At 37.2% G+C, this 21,300-nt stretch overlaps 1 protein-coding gene across 3 annotated transcripts in view; it reads left to right on the plus strand.

The window, feature by feature from the left end:
- The first annotated feature begins 241 nt into the window (after positions 1 to 241).
- The window catches only part of bab2 (bric a brac 2), a 37,828-nt gene continuing 16,769 nt past the window's right edge, over positions 242 to 21,300 (plus strand). For 2 of the 3 annotated variants that reach the window (XM_018102505.3, XM_018102506.3), the window contains exons 1-2: positions 242 to 607; positions 4,518 to 6,531. In XM_018102505.3, the coding sequence (XP_017957994.1) occupies positions 4,663 to 6,531 (1,869 nt within the window). In that variant the 5' untranslated portion in view covers positions 242 to 607; positions 4,518 to 4,662. Of the gene's footprint in view, positions 614 to 4,517; positions 6,532 to 21,300 lie in introns of all 3 variants that reach the window. The other variant, XM_089260423.1, reaches the window with a different exon arrangement.

Consider the following 21,300-nt stretch of genomic DNA (forward strand, 5'->3'; position numbering starts at 1 on the left):
TTTTTTAGCTATTTTCAGCTATTTTTTAGAGACGATTTTGCTATTTTTATGTCTCAAAACCTGGCAACACTGGGCATTAACATGTGCGGCGTTTTGCGCTCGCTCTCTGGCACTCGCTCTCTCGCTCGCCCTCTGTCAGGCTCTCGTGCTCGTGCTCTCGCAGCGCCGCCGTCGCCGACGTCAGCAGCGCAGCTGACGTTGCGTTTCGAGTTTCATTCATTGTATCTGTTAGATACTTTTGCCGAGCAATCAGTTCGTATTTAACTTTCGTCGTGAATGCAACGCAACGTTTGGTCTGAGCAGCGTATGCCGAAATATTCAAACAACAACAACAACAACAATAACAACAACATCAACAATAATAATAAACGAATGTGCCGCGTCGTCGTCGTCGTAGTCTTGTTGTGTGTGCGTGCGTGTGTGTGAGTGAATGAAACAAAAACAACAAATAAGCAATAAATAAATAAATAACAAACAAAAAAAAAGTAGTAGAAAAAAAGTAAAGCAATGTGTTGCACGCGCTGCACAAACTGAAACAACAATAACAAATGTGCGACAAGAAAACCTTGGAAAAGCTACGTGGAAAACTCAGTTAGTTTTGTATAATGTATGTGTCATAATTAATTATTATAATTACAAAAAAAAATACAAAATAATGATAATGATAAATAATTGCATTACAAATAATTGATAAATGCATATGTAAGCTTTAGTTGTATCTATGAAATGGTGAATGACTATGTATGTCTGTATATATGTTTATATGTATATTTGTTTATGTCAATTTGTTAGTTGAACAAGTTTTATATTTTGATATAATATTTATAGTATATGAATATAAATGTTTATAGATTTATGCATATATATATTATGAGCACACACACACACACACACACACACATTTTACAGCTTCTGCTGCTGCCGTTTCTTAGTCTTCGGCGCTGAAATTGTAATTTATAAATTTATAACGTGTGCACGACCCCCTGCCACGCCTCCTTTGCTCGTAAAAATTTGTTGTTGTTCTGCTGCTGCTGCTTCTTCTTCGTCTTCCACTTCTTCTTCATCTTTTGCGCCCTTGCAAAGTTTTATTTTTTTTTTTTGGGCGCGCAGCAGCAAAACTTTGCTTCAGCTCCTTGTTGCCCGCCAAAATACACACAGCACACACAGACGCACACCCACAGACAACAGCCAGCAGACAGAGTCATAAAAAGGCAGGCAACAACAGCTACAACGACAACAACAACTGCTGCTCTGCTGTGTAATTTATTATTTGCTGCATAAATAATAAATAAGCGTAAATAAATAAATACAAATATATATATATATATATATATATATATATATATATATGCGTGTATATATATGCGCATGTATAAAGGTGTATGTGTGTGTGTGTGTGTTGAGTGCTGTATGTATGTGTGTCTGTGTGTGTGGCAGGCAGTCAGGCAACTGCTACAAGCAAGCAAGCGCTGCGCAAACTTCGAAGGACTCGTAAATTAAATAAATAAAAATAATAAATATTAAAATAATAAAAAAAAAGTAACTGCTGTGTGTGTGTGTGTGCGTATGTATGATTATTGTTGCCGGCCTGTGCTTCTTTTTATATGCATATGCATACACATACATATATGTACAGATATATTTTTAATGTGCACATTTTTATTTTATTTTTCATGTTTTTTTCGCTTTCCTTTCATTTATTTATTTTTTTGTTCTTACATTTTTTTTATTGTGCTTCGCTTCAATTTTAATTTTTATTTTTATGCGGCGCAACAGCTGCGCGCATTATAAATAATTAATCAAAAACAACAACAACAAGAGCAATGTGCAGGCTTCACAGCAATACGATTTTATCTAAAAAAAAAATTAATTTAACCGGAAATGCCCCAAAAAAAATTAAAAATATTATTATATATATGTAAATACATATAAATTTATATATATATATATATTTTTTTTGGGGCATTTTTCAAATAGCCAAAAATCAAGGCCCAAAACAACAACAACAACAGCAATAAAATAAATAAACAAATAAAAAGTTGCCAAAGCAAGAAAATTTAGATGAAGAAAAAATCAAACAAAAAGTTGCCAACAACAACAAAAACAACAATAAATAAATATATAAGAAAAACAAAACAAAAACAAAAGCCATTTCATATAACAAATTGTTATTGTTGTTGTTGCTGCTGTTGCCGTACCATAAAAAATAATAATAATAATAATAGGTCTCGACTTGAGCGCAAGAATTTAATTGGAATGAAATAATAAACATAAAACAAAATAAGTGCGAATTCCGTGAAAGAGCATAGCTGACGGCGTAATGCCTGCTCGGCTAACAGTCGTAGTTAAATTGATCAAGAAATCTATATTTGACACGCCCACAACGTGTTCTCCTCATATTGTCTATAAAAACTTGCGTAGTTTTCTGTTCCAATTAGATATTGTGGTTCATATATGCCATATATACTTTATACTAAAGTAGTATATCTCAAGTTCCTATATGCCACGCCTACAATGTGTCATAGCAACAGAAATTCTAGTTTAATTAGATCTAAAAGACAGAGCAGACTCAAAAGCTTGGCATCCTTAATGATATATAAAACCAATATACCCGTTTGGCATTTGCTGCACGAGCATAAAGAGACGCAGAGTCGCAGAAGAAGCAGCAAAAGAAATATAATAACAATAATAATAAAAATAAATTAATTTTATGGCTCACTGTGTTTGCACACACACACACACAGAGTCACACACACACACACACACACTCTCTCAAAGGGAGACAGCAAACACACATTTTTGCAGTTCTCCCACACACAGTTAGAGCGCCAAGCGTTGTTGCCCACTGCCACGCCCATCACGCCCACATACGTATATGTAGATTAATGTATATACAAATATATATATCTCTCTCTATATATATACACATACATATATGTTTATACATATATATTTAAATAAATATAATTACGCAAATGTTCAGCGTCAGCCATAAATAATAATATTTAATTAAATATAAATGTATTCCACTTATTTATAAAGCGAAACAGAAATGAAATGAAAAGATAATACAGATATATGTATATACACAATACATATACATACATATATATTTATAGAATATAAAACAGATAATAGTTGGATATACGCGTGTATGTGTGCATAAATACATATATGTGTGCAGTCGCTATAATTGTTTGGAAAATCTCCATAATAAATTAGGCCGAAATGAAATATAAATAAATTTTTGCGCTTTGCTAATAAAATAATCAGAGGACTGAGGAGACGCGCATGGTTGGGGTGGGTGAGGAGTTATGGAGGCCAAAATGAATAGAAATGGAAATGCTCGAGAGAGCAGCAAAGATTAACTTATTTATTTAATAGAGTTATTGAGCAAGCAAAATATTATATAAATATACACACATACATATATAATGAAGCTGAGCCATTTGCAGAGAACAATATATAAATAAATAAAAATATATATAAATACAATTTGTATAAATAAAGAAAAGTATATATTATATTTCAGTCTATGTTTAGAAAGTTGAATCACCTAATATCATTTTATTAAATGAGTAAATTTCATTAAAAAAAAGCATTTCTATATATAATATTTTATGGAACCATTTATACGCATAGAGAATCTGAAAACGAAAATTCAAGTCGACAGTTCTTGCAAGTTCAGAGATCAAGGCATTCATACAAGCGAAGAAGAGAAAGAGATAGAGACAGTGAGAGACATAGAGAAGGAGAATGACTTTATATAGAGAGGTAGTTAGACAAGCGAATTGCTAAATAATGGTAGAACTATTTTTTTTCTAAAAATCTAATATATTTATTAACTTCAGGACTTCGTTTTTGCTGCTTGTAAAGGATAATATTAATGACAATGACAATGACAATGACAATGACAATGACAATGACAATGACAATGACAATGACAATGACAATGACAATGACAATGACAATGACAATGACAATGACAATGACAATGACAATGACAATGACAATGACAATGACAATGACAATGACAATGACAATGAGAATGAGAATGAGAATGAGAATGACAATGACAATGACAATGATAATGACAATGACAATGACAATGATAATGATAATAACTGACGTAAATAGTTATATAAGCAATAGCAATAATTATACCAAATATCACAAAAATGTAGTTCCAATGATGATGATGATGATAATAAAAATAATTGGACTGATACAAAAAAATACAGCATTATCTTTGTATTACCATCATGAACATGTTCGAGTCCGTAAAGATATATGAATTTATGCATATACATACATATACAGCGCATATATACATATACAAATGTACATAAGTATATTGATATAGAGATATACTCCAGCAATTATCATAATATTATATTTTGCACTGAAAGTTTTGCTTATCTTTTATTTATCCATAAGATTTGCGTTTGCTTAACGATTTCACTGAAAAGAAACAAATTTGCATTTTGTGTTTCTCCTCTGTTTTATTTCTCTTGCAGCCGGACAACAACAACAACAACAACAACAATTTCTCGACTAGAGAGAAACAGCCGTAAAATGTGCTAAATAGGGAATAAGGAGAGAAACAAACGAAACGCAACAACAGCAGCTCGTACAAAGTGAGAAGCCAACAGAAACCGTACCATGGACATGACCAAGGACATTATGGACTTCGAAAGGAAGTCGCTAGACAGCAGCTGCGGCGAGCAATTCGAGCCCAGCGACTACACAATGGTTAATGCAGAGCTGGCCAAACAGGCCGCACAGACGGCACAGCCGGTGGGCCAGGTGGAGCTCGACCTACCGCTGGAGCTGGCCAAAAAAGAGGAGCCAGAAGTACAGCCAGAGCCGCTGCAGCAGCTGAAGGAGGAGAATCGAGCCGTTGCCGCCGAGAAGCCAGCTATGCTTAATGAACAGGCGCTGACGCCACCGCCACGCCCACTCACCTCCAGTGAGGTGGTGGGTCACAGTGAGCCCAGCGATCCGGAGCTACAGATCCAGCTGACGGCCAAGAAGAGTCGCTCCTTGCCCGTCTCCCCACAGCCGCTCGTCGCCCACAATTTGGCCGCCATTGGACTCTTTGAGTTCGGCAAGACGGTGGAGACGCCGGAGCTGAAGCCCAAAATGAATCACAAATTGTTGCCACCCGTCAATGTGGGCGTGGCGCCGCGCAAGGCAGCGCCCAGCGCGGGCGGGGATAACCAACAGTTTTGCCTGCGCTGGAACAACTATCAGTCCAATCTGACAAACGTCTTCGATGAGCTGCTGCAGAACGAATCCTTCGTGGATGTGACGCTCGCCTGCGACGGCCAGTCGATCAAGGCTCACAAAATGGTGCTGTCCGCCTGCTCGCCCTACTTTCAGGCACTGTTCTACGATAATCCCTGCCAGCATCCGATTATCATCATGCGCGACGTCAACTGGTGCGATCTGAAGGCCCTGGTCGAGTTCATGTACAAGGGCGAGATCAATGTGTGCCAGGATCAGATCAATCCTCTGCTAAAGGTCGCCGAAACCTTGAAGATACGCGGCCTGGCTGAGGTGGGCGCCAGCTCGACCGCAGCGGGCCTGGGTGCTGCCGCAATGCTGCCCGAGCAGCGCATGAGCGTCTACGACGATGAGGAAGATGAGGATGAGCTGGCCGCTGCGGCAGCCCTGCTGAACGACGAGGACGAGGATGAGCTGCTCAAGCCCAAGCGTGCTCGCCTGCTGGCCAAGCTGCGCGCTGCTGAAACGGCGCTCGATCTCAATCAGCGCCAGCGCAAGCGTTCCCGAGACGGCAGCTATGCCACGCCCAGTCCGTTAAGATCGGAGTCGCCCAGCTCGCAGTTGCCGCTGGCCATGACCACGTCCACCATCGTGCGCAATCCCTTCGCCTCGCCCAATCCACAAACGCTGCCCGCCTCCTCCGGCTCGAGCAGCAACAGCAACAACAGCAACTGCAACAGCAGCAGCAACAGCAGCTCCACAGCCACAGCAGCCGCCCAGCCGTCAGCCACAAACTGCTCCAGCTCCAGCTCGGCCGGCGTTCCCTCGAACGGCTCGTCATCCGCTGCCTATCGCTCGCCACCGCCGCCGCCTCCACCGCCGTCCTCGGCGCACAGCAATGGCAGCTCCGCCGCTGGACTCAGCTCACCCACTGGCAATAAGAGTTCGGCTGCCGCAGCTGCTGCGCAGTCGCAGCTGCCGCCGCACATGGCCGCCGCTGTCGCTGCCGCTGCCCACCACGCCTCTGCCAACGTGCCGCCTCCGCCGCCGGGCGCCGCCGCCTCCATGCATCATCATGCAGCCGCCGCTGCCGCTCAGCAATTGGCCGCCCAGCATCAGCTCGCCCATTCGCATGCCGCCATGGCCAGCGTGCTGGGCGCTTCGCTGGCCGCCGCTGCGGCGGGCGGCGCTGCTGCACCGGGCAGCGCAGCCGGCGCTGGCAATGCCCCATCCTCGGTGGGCGGACATCATGACGATATGGAAATCAAACCGGAAATTGCCGAAATGATACGCGAAGAAGAGCGGGTGAGTTGACTTTTGACGTTAATGATATTTGAAATATGATATGAAATGATGAGATCATATATTCTGATCGAAGATGATCTATGTATTTATACAAGAGTAGCTCTTAAATAAGGAATATAGCTTGATTTTTGTCTATAAATGATATTTTTAGTATCTAAATATATTACATAAATCCATATTGAGAGCTTATGGATTTAGATCGTATGCCAATTTGTCCTTTTTAGGGTTTTCAGACTTTAATCAGGCAGTTCTTGGAATATAACTTATTCAAATTTATAATTCTGTTCAAGAATTTTCCAGAATTTCTTCAGCTTTGCATTGCCATTTTTCAAGCTGAAATTTCTACTTTGGGTTCTCCCTTTCCTAATTAAATTAGATTATATGCACCAAATATTATTTATTTTGATCGCAATGTTCCTTAACTCAAATTGATTAGCGGTATTTTGTACTAATTGTTTAAAACAAAAATCGACTACGCATAATCTACATGAGTGGCTGATGATTTGGCAAATTTGTTCCAATGTATAATATATTTATGACTACTCGAACGTACGCACAATCAGTAACTAGATTGATATTGATGACAGATTAACTAATTGGCTAATTAAAGCCAGGTAAGAGCATACGTAGAATGTGTCTCTATATGATATGGAATATTGCTAGCTATTTTACTTGCATTTCTTAACGAGTCAAAGGGTTGGCGATCGAAGTTGAATTAATTTTAAATAATGCGCATACGACGCGTGTGACTAAAAACAAAAAATACCAAAGACAAACAAACAGCAGAGTTGGAAAAGTGCATAAATGCATGCCTATTACAAATGAATTTACACAACAACAACAACTACAACTCAAGTGTGTTGGTTGTTATTTCTATTAGATAGCGCATTAAAGTCGATTTTCTATTTGTATAAAGTAAAAACAAAAAGCCAAATTGCGTTGCATTTGCAAAAGTCAGGGCAAAAGAGAGAGAGAGAGAGGGGGGGCGGACAGCAAGTGGTGGAGGGTTTGAGGTCTCGACATTAACTGCGTCAACGACTTGAAAAATAATTCAACATTTAATGCTAATGAGGCCAAATTGCGCAATGCACGCATAGACCAAAGAAAAGTGGGCTTCAGCTACAACAACAATCACAACAACAACAACAGAAATTAGTTAAACAAATGACAAAAATTGATGGCAATGCAAACAAAAGTGCGCAAATATTTGAATTGCAACACGTTTTGTTGTTGTTGTTGATTTTCTTTATTCGTTTATCTCAAGGAGTTGCATTGCATTTAACTATAATTCCGACTAATGCGGCTTTAATTTCAACATTGATTGCACTTCAGATGCAGAGTGCAGCGCATGCACTGAGAGAAACGGGCGGCGAGCAGATGAAGCAAAAATTCACTTAGCTTGGGCAAAATAATTGTAAATTTCTGCACTGAGAGAAAGGCGTAGCAATAGATGCCTGGGTATATAAACACTGAGCGAACTGAAACGCCTGATGAGTATTGAGGGAGAACAAGAAATGCATTAAGTTTTGTCTCAGTGTAGCTAAAATCTTGCCTATAACTCTAGATATGTATCTAGATATATATTTATTTGAGTTTGTTTCTAGCTTATGTTTGACTTTGCTTGCTGCAAAGATTTTATGTAACACTCTTGACATTGAATTTCGAATGGATTTTTTTGTTGTGTGATAATATTTTTTTCATATATTATTTTTGCACTTAAGAAATACCTGTATGCATTATATAGTATATAAATATGTGTATATATATATATATTGTATTTGTATATCTAATTGTTTTTGCTTTGTTTTTTGTTGTTGTTGTTGTTGTGTTTGATTTGTGGCATAAATAATGCATTATATGCGTCGTTGTCGCTGTTCGATGGGTGTATATCGGAATGTGAATGTGTGTGTATGTGTGTGTGGCTTATGAATATGAATGCTGAGCTGTAGATACATATATATATATATACATATATTCAATATGTAGCAGCTGCTGCATAAATGAGGGGCGAAAAGTTACAACAACAACAAATATGAGAAATGAGAAGGAAAAAAACAACAACAAACATAAAAACACACGATGGCAACCATTTTCTTCATTTTTGCGCTTAATTATCTTTTTGCTGGCGCAATTTACTGTTGCTCTGTTAATTTATTGAAATGAAATCAAGAGAAAATTGTAATAAAAAGGAAAGAAATAAGTAAAGAAGAAGCAGAAGCAACGGAAAGAAAGAGCCAAAAATAAAAAACTTTTTTCGGCGCAAGGCAAAAACTTGAGCAGACGCTTGGCTGTCATCAATGGGGAAATCCCCGTCAAGACGAACACCCCCAAAAAAGAAACCCCACAGCCCAGCACACGCACCCACCCCTAAGAGTCGTCCGCAACAGCTGCCCGATGAACTCAACTGCGTGTAGGTGGCAAATGTTGGCCAAAAAACTGAGCGCCTATTACTTAATAGAGTCACAGCCGTCAGGGCACTTGCTCTCTGAACTCTCCCGAGAGGCGGGCGAGCAAGCGAGCGAGCAAGCGAGAGCGCTTAGCTGAGCTTTCATTCACAGACAGTGTGTAGTCAACACGCACACACACACACACACACAGCCAAACACACTCTCGCACACACATTGAGAGCGCTGAAATACCAAGCAGTCAGCAAAAGTTACGCGAAGTAACAAATGCCATGGCTGCTGCGTATAAGTAGATGGGCGTCTGAGAGTGAGAGGGTGGGCGTGGTGGTGTCTGTGTAGCACAGTTCTTGGCTCCCCCTTGGCCCCACTCTCCCACTCTCCTACTCACCCACTCGCTCTGCCTTGCCCTCTCCGCCTCTCGATGTGTTTACACATCATTTTGTGTGACGCTCACTTGAGTTCCTTGACTTTTTGGTGGATTCTCCTAGCAAGGCGCTTGTGTGGGCATACCACGTAGCGGCATTGCATTAAGGGTATATCAGCCAAGCTTTATATAATTTTAAAAAGAGTAAATCTAAGTTCTAGTTACATATATTTTAGAGAATCTAGATTGGAGAGCTCTGTCATATCGTAGGATCAGGCCACCCCTAAAGCCAGTTTATTTTCATCATTCGCAGGGTATCTCAGCTGCTATCAATCTCTTAAGCAACGTCTCCTTGGCTTGCATTCATGGCAAGCAATTGTTTTTGTAAGAAAATTACTGAAAATTGCCAAGTGCGGAAAAGTTCTTTGACAGCTCAGTGAGCAGCTGCCGCGAGAGAGATAGAGAGAGAGTGAGAGAGAGCGAGAGGGCGCACGAGGGATAGTCTTTGTCTGCAGTATTAGTCATAACTGTAATGTGCGAGTCGCAGAGTCTGCGAGCTACTTGTCTTTAAGCCTCGAATGTCGAATGTCGATGTCGATTTATGCAAATCAAGTTGCTTGAACTCCCGAATGGAGCGGGCAGAGCGGAGGTCGTCAGCTACTTACAAGTGATACCGAGAGTAAGAGAGAGAGAGAGAAGGAGAGAGAGAGAAAGAGAGAGAGCACGATTGTCTTTTTGGGGATCGTGTGAATCAGTGCTTGGGGATCAGTGAGTTTGTCAACTGTTTCCGGAGTATCGAACTGTGGGGTCGACGGCTCATTAGGCCAGTTTGATTGATTTCCACTCTTAAAAGCCGCAAATAAATCAAATTTATGTTTTTGGGCTCTTAGTTTATTCTTCTTTTATTATTTAACATAAATGAAAACCTTTCAAGACCACCACGTAACCCGCACAGTGTATACAAAATATATCAGTGGGGCAGGCATAATTCTCTTTACCCCTTTTTTCCCCCCTCTGTGCGTTTATTTGCCGGCTCACTTAAGGGCTTAATAAAGTTTTAAGGTTTGTTCTCTGCATTTGCTTTTATTGCTATTTCGAAAGAAAAACGAAACAATAGTAGAAATCTTAGAAATTTATACGAAAATATAATCAGGAAATGAACATGCTCTATAATTTATGGCACAATTTTCGATAATATGTCGTGCATTAGCTGCTGCTGCTGCTGCTGCTGCGCTGTTTCTGCTTCTTCCTTTTCGTCTTCTGCTTAAATCATTGGGAAAGCAACAACAGCAACAACAACAAAATAAACCCATAAAATGTGATATTATAAAACGCACGTCAAAGAATTCGCCTCGGGCCACATACTCGAAATAAATAACTAATTTATTTTATTGAGGGGCAAAAGGCAACAGAAATAATAATAATAAAACAAAAAAAAGCTAAACGAATGTATATTAAGCACCATATATAGATCTTATCGCTGGAGAACTAATGCACAATATAATAATAATAACAAATGCTTGTAATCTTTGGGTTTTTTAAAAGTAATTTCCTTGATAAGATTCCATTCCACTCCATTCCCGCTTGTAGTTTCTCTATTAAATATAATACCTAGACATGTATGCTATATATACAATCTATATATATATATATTTATATATTATATGCATGGCTCAGTTATATGGAATACGATACACAAGCTAATCGCTGGCAATTAAATGCGCTAGTTTAGACATTTCCATTGTCAGAGACATTCGACAATTTTGAATGACTTGGAATAATTTATCTTGAGACCCGTAACACAATTTACAGCCTAACGGTGATTCGTTTAAATAAAAACCGATTATATGTTGTGCCATAAAGTGTTATATAAATACGAAACTCTTGTGATATTTACGTCAATTGCTCGAGCTAAAAACAAAACTTATCTACACAATAAAAATGCACAGAAAAAACCAAAGAGAAACCAAAAAAAAAAAGGAGGAATTATACTTCAATTAGAAAATCTATTTTCGGATTGGTATATCTTTGGTCGGATATGTTTTTATTAAGTCGCAATGGTATGGCATTTGGAACTTGTTCTTAATTGCACTGACTCTGAATACCTCTACTTCTACAATATATATGTGTAGAAGTACGATAATGCTTTACGATTATTCCTTTTGGATATATTTCATTGTCATCTTTCTTCTCCATTCCATTACATTTCATTTTTATTCCTATCAGTTCTAACTATTTGCAATCTTTTTCTATATTACGCTTCCGCTAATTTATTATAATAGATTATATTATTCCGATTGTTTTCTATGATTTAAGCACTAGTTCCATGCGACTTTAGCTCACTTTTGTTCCATTCTATAGCATTTCATTGCATTGCAATAGTTTTACTTAATCCCTATCAATATCTTTGATATAATTAAGATATGTTTCTGTCTTAATTACCCACCCCCCTCTCGAGTTTATTCGTCATGTTCATTCACCCTCTCTCGCTCTGGCTCTCTCTTGCTTAAGATCTTTTGCTTTTGGGTCGTTGGCCGCAACAAAGACAATTTCCATTGGCAGCAAATTGAAGACAACAGCAACTACAACAACAACAACAACAATAATAACAACGACAATAATAATTCAACATTCATATTTTCCAGGCACATTCACATCCATTTACATCTTCATCTCAGTCCCCCTCTCACTCTCTCTCTTTGCATCTCTCTTACACCTTCTGCGCGCCATTTGTTTGCGCTGCGTTAATTTTTGTTATATTTACATTTTTGTTGTTTTTTTTTTTTTTTGTATTTTTTCATTTCTCATTTATTTGACTGGCTTTCATTACATTTTATTTATTTATTCCACATTTATTGTAGGGTACACAACATTTCTATATATCGTTAGTTCAGTTGGCGACGAACAACTCGACCGACTGTTGTCTTTATAACGATGACGACGACGACGACGACGATGATGATGATGGTGGCGATGATGATGATGATGATTATTATTATTATTGTTATTATTGCCGTTGTTGTTGTCGCTGTGTTTTCATTGTACGAAGACATAAGAAAATTATAGGTATCTGCCCTTATGGCGCAGCGCAGCGAAGCGAAACAATAAAATATAAAATAAAATATGTACGAGTATGTTTACGCAATTACAAACAAACAGACAAACAGATCAACAACAACAACAACAATAAGACCTGCACATACACATAGCTAGAGCTGAGCTGCAACTGCCACAAGAGCCGCAGCGTTCGCCGTTGTTGTTGTTGTTGTTGCAGGGGAGATGAGGCGTCTCTGGCAATACAATATTTATAACTGACAGTAGCAGCAGCAGCAGCAGCAGCAGCAACAGCAGGTGCTGGGTACAGTTACACACGCACACACACACACGAAACTTTGTCTTATGTATCTTACAGATACTTTCGACTGCATCGCCCAATTAAACATAGCCGAATTTTAATTTGCTAAAATTTTCGTGCAATTATCCTTAAGATGATGGAATTACTCCATGATGTCTAGATCTGGGCACTGATATATACATATATAAATATATTTTAATAAATATTTAAAGTGTATTTGTATACATTAACGATTTCCGCTAACAGTCGCAGTATAACAAAAAATGCTTTTCCACATAGTAAACAATTTTCTTTTTGATTTTACAAATTTCTCAACAAAATCTTAATGTAAACCCCACAAAATTTCGTATAAATATATTAAAATATATTCCTTATTTAGAACAGTTCTATAATTTTACACAATGAGAATACAGAATAAAATATATTGCGTATTTATATCAGATATGGATATCAGAATAGAGATATTCTAGAATAATCTAGATGAAAATCTTGAATTTATGGTCGATTCTCCCTCAAAATTCTCACATAATTGTCTAACCATATAGTTGCTCACATTTAGCTTTACTTAGTAATGCTTTTTGCCTGCCTCTTTGCTGCATCCACATAATCATCATCATCATCATCATTATCATTGTCATCTGCATTAGCTGTCGCCCTCATCCGGATGACAAACAGTGTCGAATGTTGCGTAAAAAAGGACAACGCGCTAAGTAAACGCCTCTAATTTGGCATTAACTAAAAAAAGAAGAAGCAGCAGCAGCAGTAGAGATGCTATTCTAACTGCACTTAGTCGGCATATTAGCCAAATGCGTCAGTGGGGAGGTTGCAGAGTGTGCAGGTGAGAGAGAGAGAGGGAGAGAGGGGGAGAGAGAGGGAGAGAAGAGTACATAGCTATTCACATAATTGTGCTGCATTTTCATATTCTGCCCAGCCCTCGTCTCCTGCCATAATGCACACATACACACACACATACACACATAGAGAACTCAACTGCAACTAGCGCACATTCTGTGATGCTGTTCGGCTGGGCAAGTGGGCGAGTGGGTGTGGCAGGGTAGCTCGACAAGTGGCGGCAGTCTTTATGCAAAAGCAATTTGCTGGAAATGTTCGATTTGCTGGAGCAAACTTTGCTTGCTTTCCCCCCGCCCACCTTTTACACCTCCAACTCAATGCGAGTCGAGTCGAGTCGAGTCGAGTCGAGTTGAGTTTAGTCGACTCTCCTCTGGTTTTCCAGTTGTTTGACGCTGCGGTCGAGCCTGAGCTCCGCATATCGCATATCGCGTTCGCTATTGCTACCGTGCGTATCCTTTTGTGTGCCACTGTTGGCGCCAAGTGTGCGTATAATTTGGCTACAAATTGGCTTACATCTGGCACGTTTGCTGCCTGCCCAATTGAGCTCGAGTTGAGCTCTAAAGAGCCAAGCGAGAAAGTAAAACAGAGAGTGCTGCACAAAGCTCCGTTTAGCTGCTTAGGCTGCTAGAGTGTTGAGGGTGTTGATACACTAAGCGAAATGTTTGTGTTAGTTAGAATGTAAAAGGCTGAGGTTGGGAGTGAGTGAGAGAGACAGAGAGATATGGTTTAAGGAAGTGGAAGTGATACCATCGACTGTTAATAACGATCGCAAGACGAATAGGATTTTAGCTAGCTAACTGTTAATATACTGCGTGATAAGTGAACAAAGGTTGTAAAACCACTTAAATATGCACTAGAATTATATGATGCTAAAAATACACTGAAAAAAACAAACGTTGCTGAAGCTACATATAACATCTATCTAGCTCTTCCCTCCTCTCTCTCAATCACTCCCCCTCTCTCTCTTTCAATCACTCCCTCTCCCTCTCTCTATCTCTATCTGTACTCTATAAGAGCTAAGCAGGAACTGTTGAGATTTAAATACACTCTCTTAAACCCTAAATAGGCAATTCATACCACTCTAATATTCACTCACATTCCACACATTTTTTTAGTTCCAAAAATTTCCAATACTAAAACACTTGTAATGCCATTTTCTAGCAGTGTATTCGATCTTGTCTGTTTATTTATCTGCGACTGTTTAGTCGCAAACTGTAAATAAAATATTTTGTACCTATGTCCGTTTGCCTTTGAAGTTTTTCACCGATCAAATGCGGCTGGTGCCTGGTGCCTGGGCCGTGCGGTATGAAGGGGGCGTGGCATTTTTCGTTTGAAGCATCTTTGCAGCCGCCGTCGATTGGATGGCTGCTGGCTGTGTGTGATTGTGTGTGCGTTAGATTTGTTATTTTATTACTTTACGAATTTTAACACATCTGCAGCAGATGCATTTGTAAATTATTAAATGCATCTTGGAAGAACGCTGGAAAGGGAAGACAGACAGAGAGAGAGAGAGAGAGAGCGAGATAGGGCAGGCATCAAACAAACACATGTAAATGGCATGTTTGGCCAGTTGCTCAGCGTGTAGCTATATCTTTGGCCATGTATCTGTATTGCTAGCTGTATCTGTGTATCTCTGTGCATGTGTGTGCGTGTGCATATCAATATTTATTACTCTGTGTACTGTACAACAACAACAACAACAGCGTTTGCTTTAGTAAAATTCTGTTTTCATTATTTATTTCTTTTACTTTTGCCGCTCGACTTTTTCTTTGTTTTTCTTGTTCTTCTCTTTTTTTTCCATCATCTTTTCCCCGCGCTGCCCGCTGCCTTTTTGAATGCATTTCTTTATTTAGGCAGCCCTCTCGCATACCCTCGCACCCCCGCATCGCATCACAGCGTTAGCTAGCTCCGGCTGAGATCTGTTAAATAAATCGAATCATCTGTGCGCCTCGCCTCATCCATTGCATCCATTGCATTTGGCTTCCTCCCCGGTGCCAGTGCTGCGTGTAATTATTACGATTCTGGATATATAATTTGTAAAGCGAAACATATGTTCGTATTTGGTTTTTAATGTATTTCCCTGTTGCAGCAGTTTTCTTATTTATGTATTTTATTAGTTGTGCTGCATGGGGGCACATTTTATGGCCACATCGAAGTCCGCCTTCACAACTTGCTCGAAATATTGTTTAGAAAGTAATTCCAAGACGTTGCTTTCAAATGCATATCCATTTTCCTTGATTTCTGAGTGCCTGCCCAGCATATGGCTATCCGAATTGCTCTACATTGCTATTGCTTAGACCAAGGGTTCGTGCTGCTGCTGCTTAGCCCTGCAACAATTTCTATTGAACGTGGCAATTGATTGAAGTTAGCTGCAGTTTAGAAACGCATACAAAGTAGTTGAAGTGGGCGGCATATAAATAGATATATAATATATATAAGAAATTATAGATAAAAGAGCATTTAGCTAGATTTCGGCTAGATTATAAAGATCAATTGGTCAAGTGTTGAGCATGTAAATCTCCTTGGATCTGGTTTAGTTATGGAAGATAAGCAGAAAGCTTATAGCTCAACATTGAAATGATTTTATATGGATTTAAGTTGATTTATAAATAAGCTCATTGCAAACGAAAACTCGAGAATCAAACAACATTTCCTCGCCTTTTCTTATATAATTTACAAACATATAAAAATAACAAAAAACTAAAGTTCATACCACAAACCAAAAATTTCTAGACAATTTTGGCATAGCTTCGAGTATATTAAGACAGAGCAGATAGCAAATAATTTCAAGAATTTTGTGAAATGTTAAGATCCCTTGGCTGACACATAAATGCTAATGGGCCACCCTCGCATTAACAGCAAATAAGTTGAGCATACAGTGTATATACAAAGATATATATACACGTGTATATATGTACATACATGTATATGTATGAGAAGACTTACACCTGCGGGCTCTTGGGACTTACCTGTGCACAAAAATGCAAATGCAAGCGACTAAATACGACGCTGTCATCATAGATAAACAAAAACAAAAACAAGCAGAAAGAAAAAAACTATCGTATTTACAATATTTGCTTAACGAATACATTTTCAACTCAATATTTGTTTAACTGTAACGCCAAAGTCAATAGGAAAATGCTTAAACAAGGCAGATAAACGCTAACAGCGACAGCGACAGCCACTTGACCACGCCCCGTTGCTAAATTGACACCGTTAATAGAAATGAATGATGAATTCTTTGAGGCCAAGATGCTGTTAGACAGCACCAGACTATGCCAGCAGACTGTGCGGCAGCAACAGTTGCTGCTGTATATGTTGCTGTCGTTGCTGTCGTTGCTGCTGTGGCTGCTGTTGCTGTCAACGCACTTTTTGGTGTCACTGTGCGAGACGCCGCATTAATTCTTAGGCAATATTTATAGTTGTATTTTGTCAAATATTTGCACAGTTTGTTTCGCGCGCTGCCAAAGGCATTTATCAAGGCAGGTCCGCTGTTGCAACAGTGTACGCCGCGTGCTAATTGCAGCCGCTGCCGTTTGTCATTCTCTACACACACACACACAAATATAGACAGGCATATAAATATATATATATAAAATATATACATATATATGTGTGTATGTATGTGTATATGTATGCCTATAGCTGCATCTTTAGCTCTTCATTCATTATATTGTCGCGCGCTTCTGTTTCTCTATGGATGTGTGCGTGTGTGTGCGTATCTATGTGAGGTCAAATTTACTTTATTAATTTCAACAGCCAGCGACAGCGGCTCGACCATAAATTCAAATCTATTTTTTTTTTTCGCGCTGCGTGTGCGTCGTATTTTTTTTTTTCTCGAGAAAATTGAAAATTAAATGCTAGCTAATTTTTTGTACTCAGCCTTTTGCCACACGCACAAATCGCTACTCGAAGAACATTTATAATGAATGGTATTTTAAAAATACTAAACATAGATGTTGTGAGCGCGTATGTCTATAGGAGTATGTGTGTGTGCGTGTGCGTTTAGTTCGGTCTGTACAGACTAGTTTATGTACATATATCATCAGAGCGAATAACATAATTCAATTTTTGACAAACACAAATAGTAAAGAATTGAATGCACTGAGCGAAATAGTTGGGTATTGTGAATAATAATCAGTTGAGCACATAATTTAAGCAGCCTTATATAGACTTATTTATATGCAAAGAGCGCAGTCGAATGTTCATTTCCTAATGTAGTTTGGAGTATGAGCCAAGACAAATGTTTTTATAAAAAAACTTATATATATAAACAGAAATATGTAGAATAATTAGTACCTTTCGAATATATAATATATACATACATATATGTATATATAATAAACAAATTCTAAATTTATAATTGTTGTCTTATAATAAACAACTTAGCACATGTATTATAAATAAAAACACTTTGTAGAACGGTCTACACTGAGAGAAAATCACTGAGTACATATGTGAAATTAACACAGAATTTATTCCAAAGCTAGAAATTTTATAGAGATTTTATAGAGATTAATTAATATATAAACACAATTATTTGGGCTTTAAAAAATTATAATATTTTTTTTTTAAAGTCTTCCAACTTGAAAGTCCTGTCAATTTCTTCAAGTGTATTTTGCGTACTAATTAATTATAACAATATTAAACAGCTAAATGAATACCAAAATTGTTGTTAACTTGCTTGCAACTACAAATTTGCTTTAATTACAGTGTATACAAGGCACACACACATACACACACATATATATACATATATCTATAATATATAGAGAGAGACACATGTTTCTTAGCAATTTGCAAAGCTGGCGCAATTTGTTTAGAGCGCAAAAGTTCCAGGAACAAATTGTAGTTTTTATGTTCGCAATAATTAATTAAATATTTTTATATAAGCTTTATATATATATGTATATATTAATGTGTGTGTGTGTGTGCTTGTGGGGCTGATTAATAACGCAGTTGAGTAAAACTAAATAAATGTTTGTGCAGAGCTATAATTAAATTTATGCGGCTGACTCACATATTGTGCTGAATAGACGCCAAGTTGGTCAATGGTCTATATCTATGTCTATGTCACTCACGATATACACACGCACACATAAATAGTGTATGGATAGATATATATCTCTCAATACATGCATACATTTGTAATGAAGTTGAGCGAAAATGCTGCGTCAGCCGACAGTAATTTAGATACAAATGTCGCTTCAGATACAAATGTATCTTTTTAGAGGCAACCGTAATGCATGTTATTTATTTTTAATGCACATGTCTAATCATATTCTTTTCTCAATGTGTATATTTATTCAATATCTTATTTCATTTATTCGGTCTTTCTAGCGAAAATCTGAGCAATGTTTTTTTCCTAGATATTTTTCTGCATTTGTTCAAATAGAATTTTTAATTATTCTTTTAATACAAATTTTTCGTAGTCGCTTTTTTTTTTTTTTTTTTGTTTTTGGGCTCGCTCGAATAACGAACAGGTCTTTGAACTGTATTTGCATGTGCGCCAGATACAAGATACAAAATCTATCTCTCTCTCTCTCTCTTTCTCACTCTCTCGCTCTTGCTTTGCACGGACAAGTTATTAAAGTTTTATGTAAATGTGCATAATTATTTCAAATTGTATTCTAAATTTATAGTTTGCAATGCAAAGAAACAATTTCGAGTTGTTGTTGACTAAGCGAATTGCTGTGTGGGGTGGAGATGAGGCAAGGCAGGGACAGGGGCAGGGCCTTTGAGGAAATCAGCAATTGTTTGTAAGTTGCTTTATTTTTATTTTTATTTTTTTTTTGTATTCTGCGAACGCTCGCGATTCCTCTTGATCTGCTGATTCATGTCATCGAAATTGGTTTATTAATGTTAAATTATGGCCGGAGTCTGAGGTGCGGCCAGAAAACAAATAATTTGTGAGTCAACTTAAAAGCTGTTTTAAATAATGATATAATAAATTGCTACGACTTGTCACAGGCGTGAATACAATTGATATATGTGCGTAATTTATAGCCATTATTTACTGACCCCAAAAACTAGTTTCAAACTTGTCATTAAATAGAAATAAAAAAAAACTACAGAAAAAAAAAAATAATAAAAAAATGAAAAACCCACTAATTAGGCCTGGAAAAGTTTAAATATATAGTATATAGGAAAACAAAATATAGTACAAGTTATGATATATAATTAAGCATATTATTGTATTTTAATATGTGAAGCAGGCGCTCGTTTCAATTAAAATCCAACTCTCATTAATAGGAAACTGAGGCGAACGCGAGCACGAAGTGTGAATACTCTATGTTATGATATGGGTTTTTAGAAAATTGAAGTGAAATATTTATATATAGATAGATTATATATATGTAATATATATAGATGTGGAAGATCTATAAGTTGTCAAATGAACTAATCAAATAATATACCTTAAAACTTTATAATATATCAACTATACAATTATATGAATTCTTTCTCTTCTCGTATCTTTTTAAGTCTATCATTTGTAGTCTAACACATATATTAACATATATTTATATATATCCGATATTCCATACACATAATATACCCAACATAATACCCTACAGCTTAAGATAAAGGCCACAAGCAAGAGAAACAATTTTCTTTTTTAATAATAATATCAAGTGGGCAAGACTTCTGCTCTCTGTAATTAAAGACTATATAGATATAAATATATATGTACACATATATATATGTATATATAAATTTATATGGTACTGCGGTTCCGACATATCATAAAATATATGTGTCTAGCCATTGGCATTGTGTTGGTGGTGTAATTTTTATAGTTTTAATTAATGGTTTTTAGTGCTTGGGTTTTTCTTTAGAGGGTGCGTCACATTTCCTACACGTACATATGTATGTCTAATGTGTTTTTCAGCATTTTCCCCTCGAGTTGCCTTTTTCTTTTTCTTTTCATATTATTTTTTTTGTCGGTCAGCCGCATTACATTTGTAATTATTTTCATTGTAGTTATGCATTTTGGGTTTTCATTTATATATATACACATATATAATTTTATTTCAAAGTCATCGTGACTTGGCACTTCGAGGCTTTCAAGTTGGAATTAGTTTTTTATGAAAATTAAATGCTGCTAACTGAAATGATTTTTGGTATTATTTTTCATAATTATTATATAAATGATATGCATTTGCTTAAATTATTTAACTCTTTTTTTGTTTGTTTCCGAGCATTTTTTGTATAATTATTTATATAAATTTTAATATGCATATAAATCAAAATTTGATTGCATACATTTATATAAATACATGTATAATAAATTTAATTATTTCAATATATTTATGTTTGAGGGGTTATTGGCGGCACGTTTTTATACCCTAGCCGAGGGTATGTGATACGGTAGATGGAGCTGAGAGTAATTTGAGTGTGGAATAGATTCACAAGGCAGAGAGCTCTCTTCTAAAAGTATATACAATTATTTAAATTAAATTAAATAGCTACGATTTTAATATATTTAGATACTCAAAGCAGCTCACATTACAGGATATCTGATAGTCGTTCTAAGCTTAGCTTAATCCATTCAACTTGTAAGCATTTATTTTCTGCTGCTTTTGTGTTTATTTGCATTAATTATTTATTTGCTCGTTTGGCAGTTTGCGCGCATGCGCAAATGGTATAAAAAATATATAAAAAATTCAAAAAATAAAAAAAATATAAAATAAAAAACGATAAAAAAGACAAAAAAAAAAATGGAATGTTTAAAATTTATTTTAATATACATTCTGCCCCGTGGCTAAAAGAGATAGATGGCGGCAGAGCGAGAG

The sequence above is a fragment of the Drosophila navojoa genome, chromosome 4 (genome assembly GCF_054131105.1).
Source record: "Drosophila navojoa isolate 15081-1374.11 chromosome 4, UAZ_NAV_1.0, whole genome shotgun sequence".
Taxonomy (NCBI): Eukaryota; Metazoa; Arthropoda; class Insecta; order Diptera; family Drosophilidae; genus Drosophila; species Drosophila navojoa.